We start from the raw sequence: 16,376 nt of genomic DNA on the forward strand, positions 1-16,376 counted from the left end.
CATAGAACAATCAATACCCAGCCATATCAATTTGGCTTATGAGACACATTGCACAAAATATATACAAATATAAAAATCCAACAATACTTTGAAATACTATATATATTTAAAACTAATAACTATGATTTAAGAGTATTTTCAACATGATGAATAAAACGAAAGAAAAATATATAAAAAATTTTCGTAAAAAATATTTTCTTTACTTTTTAAATAACACATAGCTGAGAGGGTGATAGAGCAGATTTTTACCCCGAGAAAACATTGTCAATTGTTATTTAATTTATTATAATGAATGTTCTGTTATTACTGTCTATTAAATTTCAAATTCGAAGTAATAAACTATGTCGTCTTGTACATAACAATCATCCGTATTTATTAAAGCGCACACTTGAGCAAGCGTCTCCGTGAAGGGTAATAGAGTATTTGTCATGGGATAGAGTAAATTGTCCCCCTCGTATTAACCAATCAAAATCTGGCATTTTGACATGAAGTATAATAATATTACATTGTTATGTTGACATAATAACCTGTAAATTATCTCGTGTTATAGTTGACCAGTTTAGTCTTGTGTACATGATTTATTATTCCAAAACATATGTATTGTGAGCATATTAAATTCGTGGATAGATATTGAAACACAGAAACCGAAAAAGAAGTGAGTACAATTTTAAATTGAAAGATGGCAACCATTCCTGGTTCTGTTAAAATAAAGGAGGGGGTGGCTATGCAAGAGGCTTTTGAAATCAGCATGAATAAAATAAACGTTTATGCAGAATTGTCTCAAATATTCGTCCTCAATTAACAAAAAAAATAGTTGAGTAAGACCAAATTCATTGAAATTACCTGAGTACATGAGTGCTGTTGTTTGTCTAGTTATTAAAAATAAAAACTGGAGAGTAGAAACATTTTATACGTTATATAATGATACATATATTGAACCCTCCCCCCAAATAAAAATGACAAAAAGAATTGAAAAGTGGACAAATATGCAGGTAAAACGATATTTAATATTATTCTTATGCGAAACATTAAAATCAATGGATTTTTAAGAAACAATGACTGTTGATAAAAAAAACCCAACACATTCATCAATAAAAAAAAATAAGCATCTGATGTTGAAACGATTGTAATTTTGAAAATCATTGATGAAGTTTTGTCATTATTCAAAAATTATACAATTTTAGAAAAGCTCATTTATATAACATTATGTCCTTTTAAAATGAAGGAATTTTAGATATATAAGTATTAAGCTATACCTGAAGCAGAAGAAATCTTCATTTTTGAATCACAAAACTATCGCATTGCTATTTCATTCCATCTGTTGGAATGACCATTTAATATGATTTACATACATTTTACCTACCATGTTAACGCTTAAAGTGAGCTCATATTCAGGTTAAAGTATTACAATGGGAGCGACTAATTTTTTTTATGTCACTCGAAGGTGTGAATATGTTCTAAATTGGTCAGACAATACTTGGTCATGTTTTATGAACATAAAACCCTCGGCTACGCCTCGAGCTTTAAATATTCATAAAACATGACCAAGTATTATCTAACCTATAAGTAAAAAATATAGATCCCTTAACTTTTGTTATACGTGTTCAGGTATAACAAAATCTAAAATAAATATCAATGTTTCCACAAAAGCTACTCTGACTCCAATCAACGTAAATTTTGCTCATATGACCGGATTCATATGCTTCTTGATATTTTCACGAGTTATTTTTTGTTAGAAAGATATTTAAATGTTCACCAAAATCTGATCGTTGGAGTCTTCGATGGGAATTCAAATTTGTTCCATGCAAAAAAATATGCAGCCCAGAGGACTAAAATGATTATTTATGAAGGTCCGGGGTTCTTATTACCAACAAAAATAATATTAGAATGAAAGTTGATCGTAGATTACTCTACATCAACTCGTACGAGTAAATGTTTTCTTATTTTTTTTAAGGAGCCACAGAACGTTTGTGCAAGTAAAAACATTACGTTTTTTTTTCTCGATTACTTGGTGATATCACCTCTGAATATACTCATTCTGTCAAAAGAAATTTTTGTTATGAGTATATAAATATATTCAAAACAAATTCCTATAAACTTTCATGCAAAAACTTCTATTTTATGAATGGACATGTGTAAAGATAGTAATTATGTATATCCCCATTGAGATGCCCCTGACAAACTGTAATTGCGTGAAGTCTTTGTTGTCGACAGCCAGTGATACACACGATAACATTTAATTACTATGTGTCTATGTCCACGCTGTTATGAAATTCATACTAAGAGTAGATACAAAAGGTGCATAGAAGATCATGAGGTGAAAGTAAAATCAGAAAAACCTTTATACTAAATGAATAAAATATAAAGATCAGAGACAAACTTAACAATGAAGTATGAAACATGAAAACAACACTTTATAAATTGCATGCACCCACGGCTCTTTTCTGGTTAAACATTCATCAGGAACACCCAAAGGCGAATATTTGAAAGCCGAGTGTGTAAAAGACCTGAAACATGTGAAGAGTTATATGACCAAAAAGAACCTGAAATAATAGCCAAATACATCATGTATATCTAAGGTCATCTTTGCCTGAGTGAGTTGAAACCTTAGTTTCTTAGTAATGTCTCAATCTGTAAACGTCAGTTTAAGGAAGTTTTGTTATAAATCATGTTAAATTATACAATATACTAGTTACTGAAGGGTATCTCGAAGTAATCAGCCTTTTGGTATGAAATTATGCCGTCCTACACATATTATGTTATAAATCGGCGTGTATACTCCATACTAAATTTAATACAGCAATGTCATAAACAGTACATGAAGATAATTTATTTTTTGTCAATAACATGGAATTGTACTGCTATTTTTCCAAACGTTGTATAAATTTTAATACATACCTGTTTAATTCGTACAATGGAATTCATGGAAATATTTGAAAATATTGTTGAATAAATTTCATTTTGCGACATGTAATGATTAATGAACGGAACATCATATAAGTCTATGTAGTTTGTTTTATTGATTACATTTCATTTCTTTTATTCAATTTAAAAATGTTATAGTTTGTTTTTATCATTTCTGCACCAATAGGTTTTTGAAATATATCTTTCTTCATCCCCGGTTAAATATTAATGCATATATATTGTGACGAGGCAATAGTATCATAAAAAAGCATTAACAAACATATCAAACTCCAAAGTAAACTTAAAAATAGCGGGAAATTCAATAAACCTAACAAAATCAAACGCTCGGATATATCATTTAATGGAACACATTGAAACAACTGCCATATTCCTGACTTGGTAGAGACATTTTGCTGAGTAAAAATAGTGAAATATTATGATATATCAACAATATTGAGCTCATTGAATTCCACGAATTGTATATGGCCATCGTCATTTTACTTCAAATTTATGAAAACTTGGAAGCCTTATCGAATAATTCTCAAGAAAATATTTCAATGTGTTTCAAAATTTTATATGCAAATATACACACTGCATTTATTCATGAATACATTAAAAAATGTATCCAATCACATTTTATCTTATTCAAAAAGAATAGTCATTTAAACAGATAAAAATTCAATTTGTATTCATACAACATGAGCACAAAATCAAGATTTTTCAAACAAATCTCCATTCCGTGCTTTAGGATATACCATATTTTGGTCCAAAATTTCATAGTGTATTATACAATGAATTATTTTATCTAGAAATGATGAATACACAGATGTTAGACACTTCCAACATTAAATATGCAAAGCCCACAGCTGTAAAATTGCTTTGTTTCCTGTATTCATCTATAAAAAAAAACCTGAATTATACCCGTTGGAAGTATTGATTTCCAAAAATAGCCTTTAAAAATGTAGAAAATGAAAAATTAAATATATTTAATATAAAAAAGATAGAATCTATAAAATGAAGCACTATTCAAATATTTGCTGCATCAACTGGCAAACATGTAAAAAAATCTTTAAATTTAGCCTCAACTGGGCTTCTTTTTTCCTTAGATGGACACCATTGACACTGAAAATCCTTCTAGTTTGCTCAAATATTGACTTACTTTATAAACAGTACAAACTAAACCAAAAAGTTTCCCATTTACAGTTTGGGCAATTAACAGCCAAAAAGGAAAATTAAATCTTTCACCATAACATATTTGTCGCGACTTGAGTCCTGATGTTTCAAATTGAATAAATCATTGCGAAAGGTTATAATACAAAAGAACTAAAGTTATGTGCATTTTATACAATATAACTACTTTTGAAATCCTAGAATAAAGTTTTATATCAGTACCCATCATTTTGACTCAAAATATGTGTGGCGAAATGATATGTTTTTCCTTTTTGAGATTTTTTTAATATTGGCCAAGTTTAGTAACACATTAGTTTTACTAGTACAAAATCGTATGTGTATGTGTTCCCTTTTGTAGTGTGGCTGGGGTTAAGAAGTTACAATGATGCTTATTATTGAAAGGCATGTTTATGAAGGTAAATCCAGAAAAGCGCTTTAGACGCATGAAATTTTTAAAGTGTTGTTTTCATTTTTTACAGCATAGATTCGATACCGCTGTCGGTGGACTCTCAACTTTGGTACTGTCATGATTTATAACAAACCTTTCTTGAATTGTCCGTTTATGAATTTATATATTATTAAGGAAACTTAGGTTACAACACCCTAAGGCAAAGTTGACCTTATATGGATTTGGCTATTTTTTTAATGTCCTGTTTAGTCATAAAGCATTTCAAATGTTTCGGTTCTTACATCTTTGGCTTTCAAATATTCGACTTTGGGCATTCCTGATGTAGATAAATTAAAAAAAAAAGCGCATCGGACGCATGAATTAATAAAGTGTTATTATCATTTTTTGTGAACTTTTTTTTCATGTGTTTCAATCTAGGAAAGTTGATTCTTTCTTGTTGGTTAACTCAATTTAAATTTAAGGTATATGTTTTGTTCTAATACAAATGGAAACAATAGGTTTCTACATAAGGAAATGCCTGTACCAAGTCAGGAATATGACTGTTGTTTTCAATTCGTTTGATGTGTTTTTGATTTTGACATTTGATAAAGAACTTTCCGTTTTTAATTTTCCTTTGAGTTCGGTATTTTTGTTATTTTACTTTTAACAGAGTTTTGCAAGCTTTTTTTTGTCTTCGATTAGGTTCTGTGTATATTCTGCTTCATATGACATCAAAAAACAAGGCAGCCATGAGGTTGCACACTTATAACATATTGGAATACCGACTGTCTGTTGATATATCAATCCACCAAACTCAATAAATTTGTTGTAGATCAATACGTCAAGCCTTTTTATATAATCATCGGTGTCTTTGTTGCAAAACTCATAGCAGTTCCAATTAATTGCCTTTCCTTAATTTTTAAATAGTCTTCCATTGTAAATTATAGTAATTTTAACAGACCTTGTTAATTACGACAAGACTCAATCATTTCGCGAGATCCTCACCACGCTGTATGATCAAGTTTTGTGATCAATGAATGGAACATTTTGTTCAAGTTGTTATAATACTAATTACAAACTAATACGTTGTCGTCATGATCCTTTCAAAAAAGATAGCTATTTCAATTGATGACAGAATCATCAAAGGATCTTTAGTACATAACATGCTTCATTTGAATGTTACATGTATATGAAACGTATGCATTAAGGTCCAACACTAATAACTGAAGTCACGTTTGGTGTTTGTAAGCAAATCTTAGAATATCATGCAGGTTAGAACGGGATTGGTTCGAAAAATCCGTTTTAACAGAGTTTAAGCTGATCAATAATATACATCACATGGAAAGTTCAGTGATTTTGTAGACTCGGGTAAAATAGAAAAATAAAATTTAGTGCAAGAGTATATGATTGAAATAAATTTATTCTAATATGGGTCCGTATATATTTTCTTTATGTGTAGTGTTTTTCTGTGATTATATTTTTCAATTTTTTCCTTCGCTTTTATAGGAAATGTGTCGCACAAAAGTCTTTATTTCGTTACTACGGACAACATCTATTTTTTTAATGGTAAAACACATCCGCGACATTGTGTAGTGTTTTTCTGTGATTGTATTATTTTTCAATATTTTTTCCTTCGCTTTTATAGGAAATGTGTCGCACAAAAGTCTTTATTTCGTTACTACGGACAACATCTATTTTTTTAATGGTAAAACACATCCGCGACATTGTGTAGTGTTTTTCTGTGATTGTATTATTTTTCAATATTTTTTCCTTCGCTTTTATAGGAAATGTGTCGCACAAAAGTCTTTATTTCGTTACTACGGACAACATCTATTTTTTTAATGGTAAAACACATCCGCGACATTGTGTAGTGTTTTTCTGTGATTGTATTATTTTTCAATATTTTTTCCTTCGCTTTTATAGGAAATGTGTCGCACAAAAGTCTTTATTTCGTTACTACGGACAACATCTATTTTTTTAATGGTAAAACACATCCGCGACATTGTGTAGTGTTTTTCTGTGATTGTATTATTTTTCAATATTTTTTCCATCGCTTTTATAGGAAATGTGTCGCACAAAAGTCTTTATTTCGTTACTACGGACAACATCTTTTTTTTAATTATACTAGAAGACACCCGCGACATTGTGTTTTTCTGTGATTACATTATTTTTCAATATTTTTTCCTTCGCTTTTATTGGAAATGGGTCGCACTCTTGAAAGACTTTATTTCGTTAGTACGGACAACATCTATTTTTTTAATTATACAAGAACACACTCGCGACATCGCGGGTCTGTGGCTGAATTAAAGTACCTATGTACCTATGCCTTATTTTTAGCCTAGATTTTTAGTACTCGTATCGTCATCTGATAAAGTCATGCTGATTGTAAGGTGCATAGTTTTCTCTTCTCTAATTTCAAAATCTTTCTGTTTGAACCCGTCCTAGTTTTCTTACTACAATAAACTGACTTTAACCTAAATTTATTTTTTTAACAAATTAACCAAAATCAAGTGTTATTGAGGTGGAAGAAAACATACTTGTTAGATAGTGAACTATGCTGTAGTATAAATATAAAACAACTACTGGAAGAATTCCAGGTTCTCCTGATAGAGGAAGGATTTACAGAATGTAACAGGGAACTACAACCGGAAACAATATGTGACATATACTATTGGTATCGGATTCGACCCGGAACGTGTGAATTATTGGTAATATTAATTATGAGGAAAAACATAATGGCCTGGAAAGGTGTAGTTTTTAAACAACACCATTGTCCTATATTAGTTATGTATAAAGTTGAACTGTTTGATTCGTCGTTTTTACGTCATGCCGGCTATCAAATTGGACTTCGTTATTTTAGTAGAATAGATTTGAACATATGAGCAATTTGTTTAAGTTCATAATTCTCAATATTTTGTTTTTATGTATCGTATGTAGAAACTTGCTTTTGTCTTTGAATTACATGAATTTCATGCTCCCTAGGACACGGTCGATTTTTAAAAATATTTTGTTTTCCATTTCTCTCATAAATTCACTATCGCGTCCAATTTACTGCTAGTAGACAAATTGTTTCAAATGACACCAATTTTGTATACATTTATGAGTCAGTAGACGCCGAAGTCACGCACTATACGTTATGATCGGACCCAGACGTCACCAACTACACAGTGACTCTATGTACGCAGGTTTGTTTTTTATGTTCAACAGCAAAAAGTATCAATTATATTTCACATCTATCTACACATTCTTATATTTGCATTGTATGCAGCTGAGTTTTGGTCCAAAACACTGAACGACATTTGTATTATTTCCAAGTGCTTAGCCAAAAAACTTAAACCTTTCATATTCATATTAATGCTAAAATAACCAGAAATTTACCTCAAGACCCTTGCTTCACAGAAGTAACTGTGATCTGAATTGTTAATCAGCTAATATTGTGCATGTTGGTAAGGTCAATTCAAGTGGTTTATTACCAAAAAAAGTCATTAGGTAAGATATTTCTGTCAAAAATTATGTCACATAGAAAGTAAGTAATAAGTAAGGAAGCAAGAAAGAAAGTAAGAAAGTAAGAAAATTTTATTTAGAGTCGAAACATGTGTGCAAATCAAAATGTAACATGATCTTTACAGCTATATTAAACCTCTGCATATATATATTATTAGTTACATAGTGTGCTAATGACCAAATATGATATATATGGGGTCAGTAAATTCCATATGGATAGTGGCCTATCAAAGTGATCAAGTCTTCAATATTAAGACCCTACTTCCATTGGTCTATACACAAACAAATGCCAACAATAACAACTTGTTAGCTTTTAATGTGTTTTCTGCATTTATTTCAATTGTTCATCATCAATTTCTTCGTCTGTTGAAACCTTACAGATTTTTCATCAACACCGTGTTGTTTTTACAAAGGGACGTAACACCACTTCTAATCGTGTATTGAAATAAACCACGCCTACTAACCCCATATGAAATATATACGGTCTCCACGTGGTTGCTTTTAACCAATCATATTCCTAAAAATGTATAGGAGGTAAGATAAATATATATATATAAGAGCACTATATAAATTTTCATAAATGCATGCAGCATAATCATGTTAATAAAAAAAAATGACTCATATCGTCGACAAAGAGCAAAATAAATAGCATAACATATACATTCGGCCAACAAAAACAGCACTATCAATTAAAAAAAAAACAGAGCATAAAATAAGAATAGCAAATAGATCAAAAACTACTTTCTATATGAAAACAATACTAAAATTCAACCAGATAGAAAATACTAACCATTTTTGTTTAATTTTCCGGGAAGCAAAAAACAAATCAACTGAGAGGCCAGCACTAGTTGGATTTCAATGCACATAAATTACATTTTTTTCCACTACATTATCTATTTATAATTAAAAAACTGCTCCCATTTGCTTTTGATTCGAACCTCATTTTAAATTAAAGCAAAGTCCAACACTCCTGCTACATCAAACCTGAAAAATATTCAATCGTACATAATAGGTTTGGGTCGGGGTACCACTGCATGTTAAAATGTACTTTTTGAATATTAGTCTCAAAGGCGATGTTGACCTTATATGTTTAAAAAAAAAAGGTGTCTGGGCTTTCATAGAGTAACGGTTCTTATTTTACAACATAAAAACAAAACTAAGGTTCCTGTAACAATATCGATTGAATTTGTATTTTAAAATCAACATATGTGATTACAAATTACTATTTTATAAAGGTGGACACGTTTGTGTGTTTTTAAAATATGGACCCGACTGAGCGTTCATAAAAAGGAGACGTTTTGGTCTCATGTGGACACGTTTGGTGGTTTTTATTAGATGGGCACGATTAAGCATTCATAAAAGGACACGCGTTGATGCCCTTTGGCACATGTGTAGATGTGTTTAGCAGTTCAGTGACGTCATATGGACACGTTTAGGGGAATCTGACTGGTTTGGGGAATGGACACGCTTCTGAGTGTTACATATGAATATAACTTCGTCCTCGGTTAATATAATCTGAACAGGTCCTTATATAACGTGTTTATCTCGTGTAAAGTCCATAATTGATAAATATATAAAGAGAAAGAAGATACCAAGGTAGCATTCGAAAATAATAGGTCCAATAAATACAGACTACACCATAACCAAAAATAAAAAGGACAAAAAGGACAGATAACAATAATAAAATATTACATAGAAAACCTAAGATTGAGAAACACGAACCCAACACTTTTAGAATTCTAAATAGAGAAAATGTGTATTTTGTTATTTCATTTCTAAATAATTGTTGTTTTTACGTGTTTTAACATTTAATTGTTTACATTTTGGTAGATATTTTATCATCTATTTCAATCTTATTTGAATACAATAAATTCTGTGTGTGATAATCCTACATAAAAATCAGGTTTGATAAAGTATTTAGTATGATTTTTATAACCTTATTTTATCTATGGAGATTTTTAATAGCTACCAATTACGTTACGATAATATTCTAATTACTCTATATGTGTGTAATAGTAGCCTATCTATCCAAATAAAGAGTTTATAAATGTAAATAGAATTATGTAAATTAAACAAATGAAGTATCCATCTCTCGAGTTAAATCGTGTTTAATCAATTCAAATAAATTGATAGGATTAAAACATATTCTAATATATGTCACTGGCCTTAAAAAATCAATCAATGTATCCATCTATCGAGTTAAATCGTGTTTAATCAATTCAAATAAATTGATAGGATTAAAACATATTCTAATATATGTCATGGACTTACAAAATCAATCAATCAAATTCTTATACAGAATAAATCAAACGTGTATGCATAACATCTGATACTGTCATAAGTTAATTATTATAAACCATCCATATCAATTTTATATCGATCTTTACATCTATAGAACTGCAAAATCTATCTCTCGCTTTCAGATTTAAGTAAGATTTGATTCAACACTTGAGACCTCCTACATTTAAGTGTAGGCGGTTTAAGACTTTTCTTTTGTCATTTTATTATTTCTGTCTTCTTTTTCTTTATTTTAATGAGGCACTACACATGTATCCGTGTTTTTTTTTTTTTATTGAAACTGAGCAATGCTTTTTCTATCGTTGTCCTGCAAGTCATCTGTCGAAAAGTCCTTCATAATATCCGACATATCAACACCTCGACATCGCTTTTTTACGTAATAAGCACAATACAGTCAACACGTTTCCGAATCACTGGGTTGTATCGGACAAGGGGAATAACAGTATTGTGGTCCGTTTGCAATCAAGACGTTTCTAAAACTTCGTTGATACATCTCTGGTGGTTGTCCCAGGGAATCTAAAAATTCGGCTGTATCCGATGCCGGAAAATGAAAGGCAACCCAATGACTCCCATTTTTGTCACAATTGTCCGTATAGACAACAAACGTTTTGGGTCTATCCATCACGTATGCTGGTAAGTCGTCTGCACAGACAACGGTGACAGACACGCCGTTCAAGACATTTTCGAGTGCCTTCCCGACATTGGAAGTTCGATTGATTTGTTGATCCCACCTTTTTGTATGTGTTCGTTAAAGCCTCGGAGGTAGACAAAGACCAGCCCACATGTCTGACAAGCTTTAAGATCCTCTCCGTCATTCATGGGGTCAAAGCTTTCTCCATCTGACTTGTCTTCATCCGATATGTCTGAAGATTCCGATAAGTCTTCCTTGTTTATGGCTTCGTCTCGAGTCGTGGGTGTGGAAAGGATATCGAGTCTTCCAACTGTTAGCAAAACATTAGTGCGCAGTCTCAACGATGTCGGGGTTCTCGCTTTCAGATCAATATATTCCATATTAGGACTGAACATTATGGATCAAATAGATGTTTGTAAAAACTGAAAAACACGAATAAAGATAAAAATCAGTTCTGCAAAATTTTATACGCTTAGATGCCACGAGAATATTTCTGACATTGTATTTCTCGTTCGCCATATGTCATGTATATTATTTTTCGCAAAATGTACTAATTAATTGATATACGTCGTCAATTGTACGTTTATGTAAAAAATGTATTTACAAAAATACCGAATTTCAAGGTAAATTCAGAAAGGGAATTCCATAAAACATGACAAGTTCAAACCCCGACTATATCAACCACCGAATCGACTGGAAAACATGTCTTTTTCTGCCTTGGAAACGAGTGTTGATGAAGATGATTACTTGTAGCATAACAAAAAAAAATCCAGGTTAACGTTTAATACCCTCCATCCTATGAAATGCATAAAAAAAAATTATATTTTACATCTCTTTTTAGCAGCAACTACTCTGTCATATAATTTTGGCATTATTTTAATCATTTTAGTATCTGTATATTTTGGAAATGACATGCAGTCACCCGGAAACATGTCCAATTTATTGCAATCTCTGTAGTGATGTAGGATAACATTGTGAGATTGTAGTGAGATCCTGTAACGAGAAAAAAACAATACGTTGTTATGCAATAGAAATTTAATCAAAGAAAACTTTCTAAATTCGTAGCCTTTGTAGCGTCTTACCTAAATTTTTAGAAACTAATAAGAAAAAGAGCGTATGATGTTAGCATTCCTTTTTGGAATGTCGGACTTTTGTTTGCAGGAATAACATAACTAACCGAATAAGACTTTACCAAAATGCACTAAAGAACATTTTTTTGAAGCATGAAAAAAAAATATAAACTAAATAATTGTCAATTAATTGAGACAAAATATGACATTATGTAAAAAGGGATAATATGTTATTTAAACCAGTTCTTACTTTTATCATTATGGCATGATTTAGTTTCATAAATTTAAGAATAAGAAGATGTGGTATGATTGCCAATGAGACAACTATCCACCCAAGTTCAAATGAAGTGGATGTAAGCAATTATAGGCAACCGTACGGCCTTCAACAATGAGAAAAAACCTATACCGTATAGTCGGCTATAAAAGGCCCCGACATGACAAATACGAAACAATTCAATTGAGAAAACTAACGGCCAAAATTATAACAAAACAATTTACGAAAAACAAATATGACCGACATGAACCAACGACAACCACAGAATTGCAGGCTAATTAATTTGGACAGGCGCATAAAGGTTGCATTTCTGTAAATATAGACAATGCAATTTCCCATAGAAACTCCCTTTACGGTTAAAACTGTGCCACTTTTACTATGAAGTTTCGTGAAAATTATATCCTAGAATGGATAGTTGATATGCACTACTATTTTATTCAAAGGTCAAAACATAAGGCTGTGCGGCATATTTTCAACATTTATATGCCCCGAACTTCGAAGATTTTAAACTTATACTTAAGTTCTGTACTACCCCTACCTTCACTTTAGGTGACCCTCAGAATCCAAAATTTCCTGCAACCATGTGTAAATATACTGGTAACATTCCCAAGTTATGTCTCTATGAGATGAAACATAGAGATCATATCTGGGAACCAGTACGTAAACAAAAAAAATATCTATGAATATTATATATCTCCCCGAAAGAGGCGTGGTTTGTGAAACAGCTGTATTTACAAAGTGCAACCTATACTAACATTTATTCAAATAGAAAAAATCTTGAAAAACACTTTTTCTCTAAACAATAGTTATTTGTCAGAATGTTAGCCCAAAAAAATCACTGCATATACTGTAACTTTTCTTTTATAGTACATTTTATACCCCCTACCCCTGTTTCTTTAATTATTGTCAGCTTAACCTATGTGCATGTTTTCTGACATGTAATGTCTAGAACCTGTTTGAAACTGCTCTGATAACAAATTGAAAGCATTTCAGAATACTATAAATGTAAAGTTTAGTAGTTATTAATTCCAACATTCAAGATCATATAAAGTATCCAATCCTGCATCTGTCTCCATTCCACATCTTACTGTATGCCTATTTATTAATATAAGTTTACAGCTTCTGCCTCAAATAGTCATTTTAGAAATCTTGTCACAAAAATATCATCTCTCACCATATATCTAACATAATTTAGCTAATATATGAACTAGAAGTGTTTAAACAGAGCCATATTTGCAAAAGTTGTATGTGTGAATTCACTAAAAAATTTATAGAACTGACTGCTTACATCTTTTTTTTTTGCATAACTTCCAAGCACAGTCATTGTTTTCTATACAAAAGACCTTTAAAATGATAAAATCATAGCATTTACAGGTTAAATTATCTGTTTTATGACCCAGGGGGTAGGCATTTTTCTCTTTTTTTTTGCCACTGGGGCCTAAATTTGCTAAAAAAATTCTGCTGGCTGTTTCTGTGAATATGGAATATTATGTACATATTTAGGATATAACACACTATTGTTAGTTTTATTGAGGTATTTTTGTATTTCTAGCTTGTATTTTTTATGCCGCGGTCGCAAGAAAGCACATTTAGGTGTTACGGCTTACTTTTGTGTTGTCGACAGGACAAAAACACCCCAACAACAATATTTATCAATGATCTATGAGTTTCAATGACTGCGAAGAGTAAAAATAAGCACTTCTAAACAATTTAAATCACAAATGTGCATATACTATGAATTTACTTTGCATTCAGGGCTTAAAGTAAACTATGCATATTGTAAACTGAGAATTTATGCTGAGTCATCATAGTTAAAGCCTAGGATTTTCTCAATCTTCATGAAATATTTATAAAACTTTATAATTTCATTAAAATCTATGAGATAAACCAGATTTGGTGAAATTCTACATGTTCCCTTTTTTCAACAAATATAGCATTTCTGTAAATATAGACAATGCAATTTCCCATAGGAACTCCCTTTACGGCTAAAACTGTGCCACTTTTACTATGAAGTTTCGTGAAAAATTATACCCTAGAATGGAAAGTTGATATGCACTACTATTTTATTCAAAGGTCAAAACATAAGGCTGTGCGGCATATTTTCAACATTTATATTCCCCGAACTTCGAAGATTTTAAACTTATACTTAAGTTCTGTACTACCCCTACCTTCACTTTAGGTGACCCTCAGAATCCAAAATTTAACAGTACAACATAAGAACGAACTATAAAAAAACAGTTTAAAAGGGCTTAACTCATCAGATCGATACAAAAGAGAAAAACATCTAACAAAAAACATTGACCGGACGTGGCAACAACAGAAAAGACACAAAGTACAGATCTGAGTGTACTCGCGATTACTGACAGCTAGTTCAAAGCCAATAACAACTTATAAAACAAATCATGTATACAAAACTAAAATATCAATCTGTCAATCAAACAACGTTACGCAGACGAATCTGGTAACCCCTTAATTGCTATATATGTTTTGAATAATTAAACTGGAAATGTTCACAATGATTTGAAATACTCTTTATCATTGTAAAACAAAATGCTGTAAATGGAATTTCGAGGAATCAAAATTAAAAATCTTGAAATTTTGAACATCAAGCCCGTCTGCTTGGTACCTAAAGGCGTTAACATTAATATTAATACTGTTATGCTCCGGTAATAACGAACTGAAACTCGTAAAAGCTCATTGTGTGTATTTTTCTAGTTGTAGTCTCCGTTCCACACTTCTCCATGTAGATGTCTCTTGATACGCCTCGTATGGTATTTTTATGGAAGGAGTGGTTTGGGGGGAATACTTTTTTTTATAATTTATCATTCACTGCAATTTACATTGCCATTTGGCTGTGAGAAGACGAAATAATTTACGGTTCACATACTCGGAAGGTCTGCTATGAATGATTCTGACAACTGAATTAGGCGTGTTATGCACATTTTGTAAATTTACGACATATTATGTTTCAGTTGGATTGAAAACCCCAGAATTAAAATATAAAGGAAGTTCGTAACCGAGTGACATTTCTCAAAAATACGAGTTAGGTACCATGTGTTATATTAAAGAATATGGATACAAATAAATTCCGAAACAAGTGCCTGTGTTACTAAAGTAGCATTTAATACAAATCAATATATCATCTGATTTTTTATCTTGACTCTAAAACCCTGGAACGTTACAATATGATGGTTCAAACTTTGAAATCGCTCCTAATGCAAATATTTATAACATAATCGTTTATAATGATACTTCTATACATTACTGTAGGCATCATTTATAATATATATAGTTATTTTATGTTACAAAAATATCTTACAATCTCAGATTTCTTGCTCACAATGCTGTGAATATTTTACAAAACTCATCACCAAACATATTCATTTAACGACATGACAAAAAAAAATATGTGAATCTGCAACTTTTCAGTATAAACATGAAGATGATGTTCTCTCACTGAAAGTTCAAAGGTTGATGACTATGTTGGCACGTCTATTCCATTAAATTTGAAGTAAAGGATATTTTGTTGCTTGTCATGAATTTCGTTTGTTTTATGAGACCGTTCATTTAGATAGTTAAGTCTGCTTCATATATTGACTTATATATATATATTTACAAATTTGAATCAGTTGAGAACCAAACTTGAAAAATGAAATTAATTCAATGTTTTCGCTTGTGAATTTTTCATTTCTTTGTTAAAACAAATGCAACATCACATGGTCAGCCTTTTTTTTTAATGATGACCTTGATCGATTTTGTATCTGACAAGGAACCTATTGTCATTTATTCGAAAATTAGCAGACAACGTCGTGTTTTATTTGACCGTTACGAAATATCTGTTTCTCAGATAGCACAAAAAATTACGTTCAATATTGGTTTTGTTAAAACTAGAATATTTCAATCCTGCTATCCCATTTCAAAATCATATGAAATATCAGCAATTGATAAAAAAATTTCTTAGTAACTAGTCTGGTGTTATGATAGGGAATTCAGAAATCAAAATAAACTATATTTACGGGTATTCAGTTTTGTTTTTAAAAATAGAGCTAGAGCAATTTTTCTTAAAAATGGGATGTTTGGTAGGAAAGTTAGATTCAGTTAAGGAGCCAAATGGTACCACTTTAATAGACCAGCAAA

The 16,376-nt window shown here is 31.1% G+C and overlaps 2 protein-coding genes across 3 annotated transcripts in view; both read right to left on the reverse strand.

Moving 5' to 3' along the window:
• Positions 1-3,015, reverse strand: part of LOC127727056 (beta-1,3-galactosyltransferase brn-like) — a 32,521-nt gene extending 29,506 nt beyond the window's left edge. The window contains exon 1 of the mRNA XM_052234472.1: positions 2,899-3,015. The gene's annotated coding sequence lies outside the window, so the exon portion shown is untranslated. The remainder of the gene's footprint in view (positions 1-2,898) is intronic.
• Positions 3,016-10,056: 7,041 nt separating this feature from the next.
• Positions 10,057-16,376, reverse strand: part of LOC127727013 (uncharacterized) — a 42,367-nt gene continuing 36,047 nt past the window's right edge. For both annotated transcript variants that reach the window (XM_052234407.1, XM_052234399.1), the window contains exon 5: positions 10,057-11,888. In XM_052234407.1, coding sequence (XP_052090367.1) covers positions 11,714-11,888 — 175 coding nt within the window. In that variant the 3' untranslated portion in view covers positions 10,057-11,713. The remainder of the gene's footprint in view (positions 11,889-16,376) is intronic.

The sequence above is a fragment of the Mytilus californianus genome, unplaced genomic scaffold (assembly GCF_021869535.1).
Source record: "Mytilus californianus isolate M0D057914Y unplaced genomic scaffold, xbMytCali1.0.p SCAF_1, whole genome shotgun sequence".
Classification (NCBI taxonomy): Eukaryota; Metazoa; Mollusca; class Bivalvia; order Mytilida; family Mytilidae; genus Mytilus; species Mytilus californianus.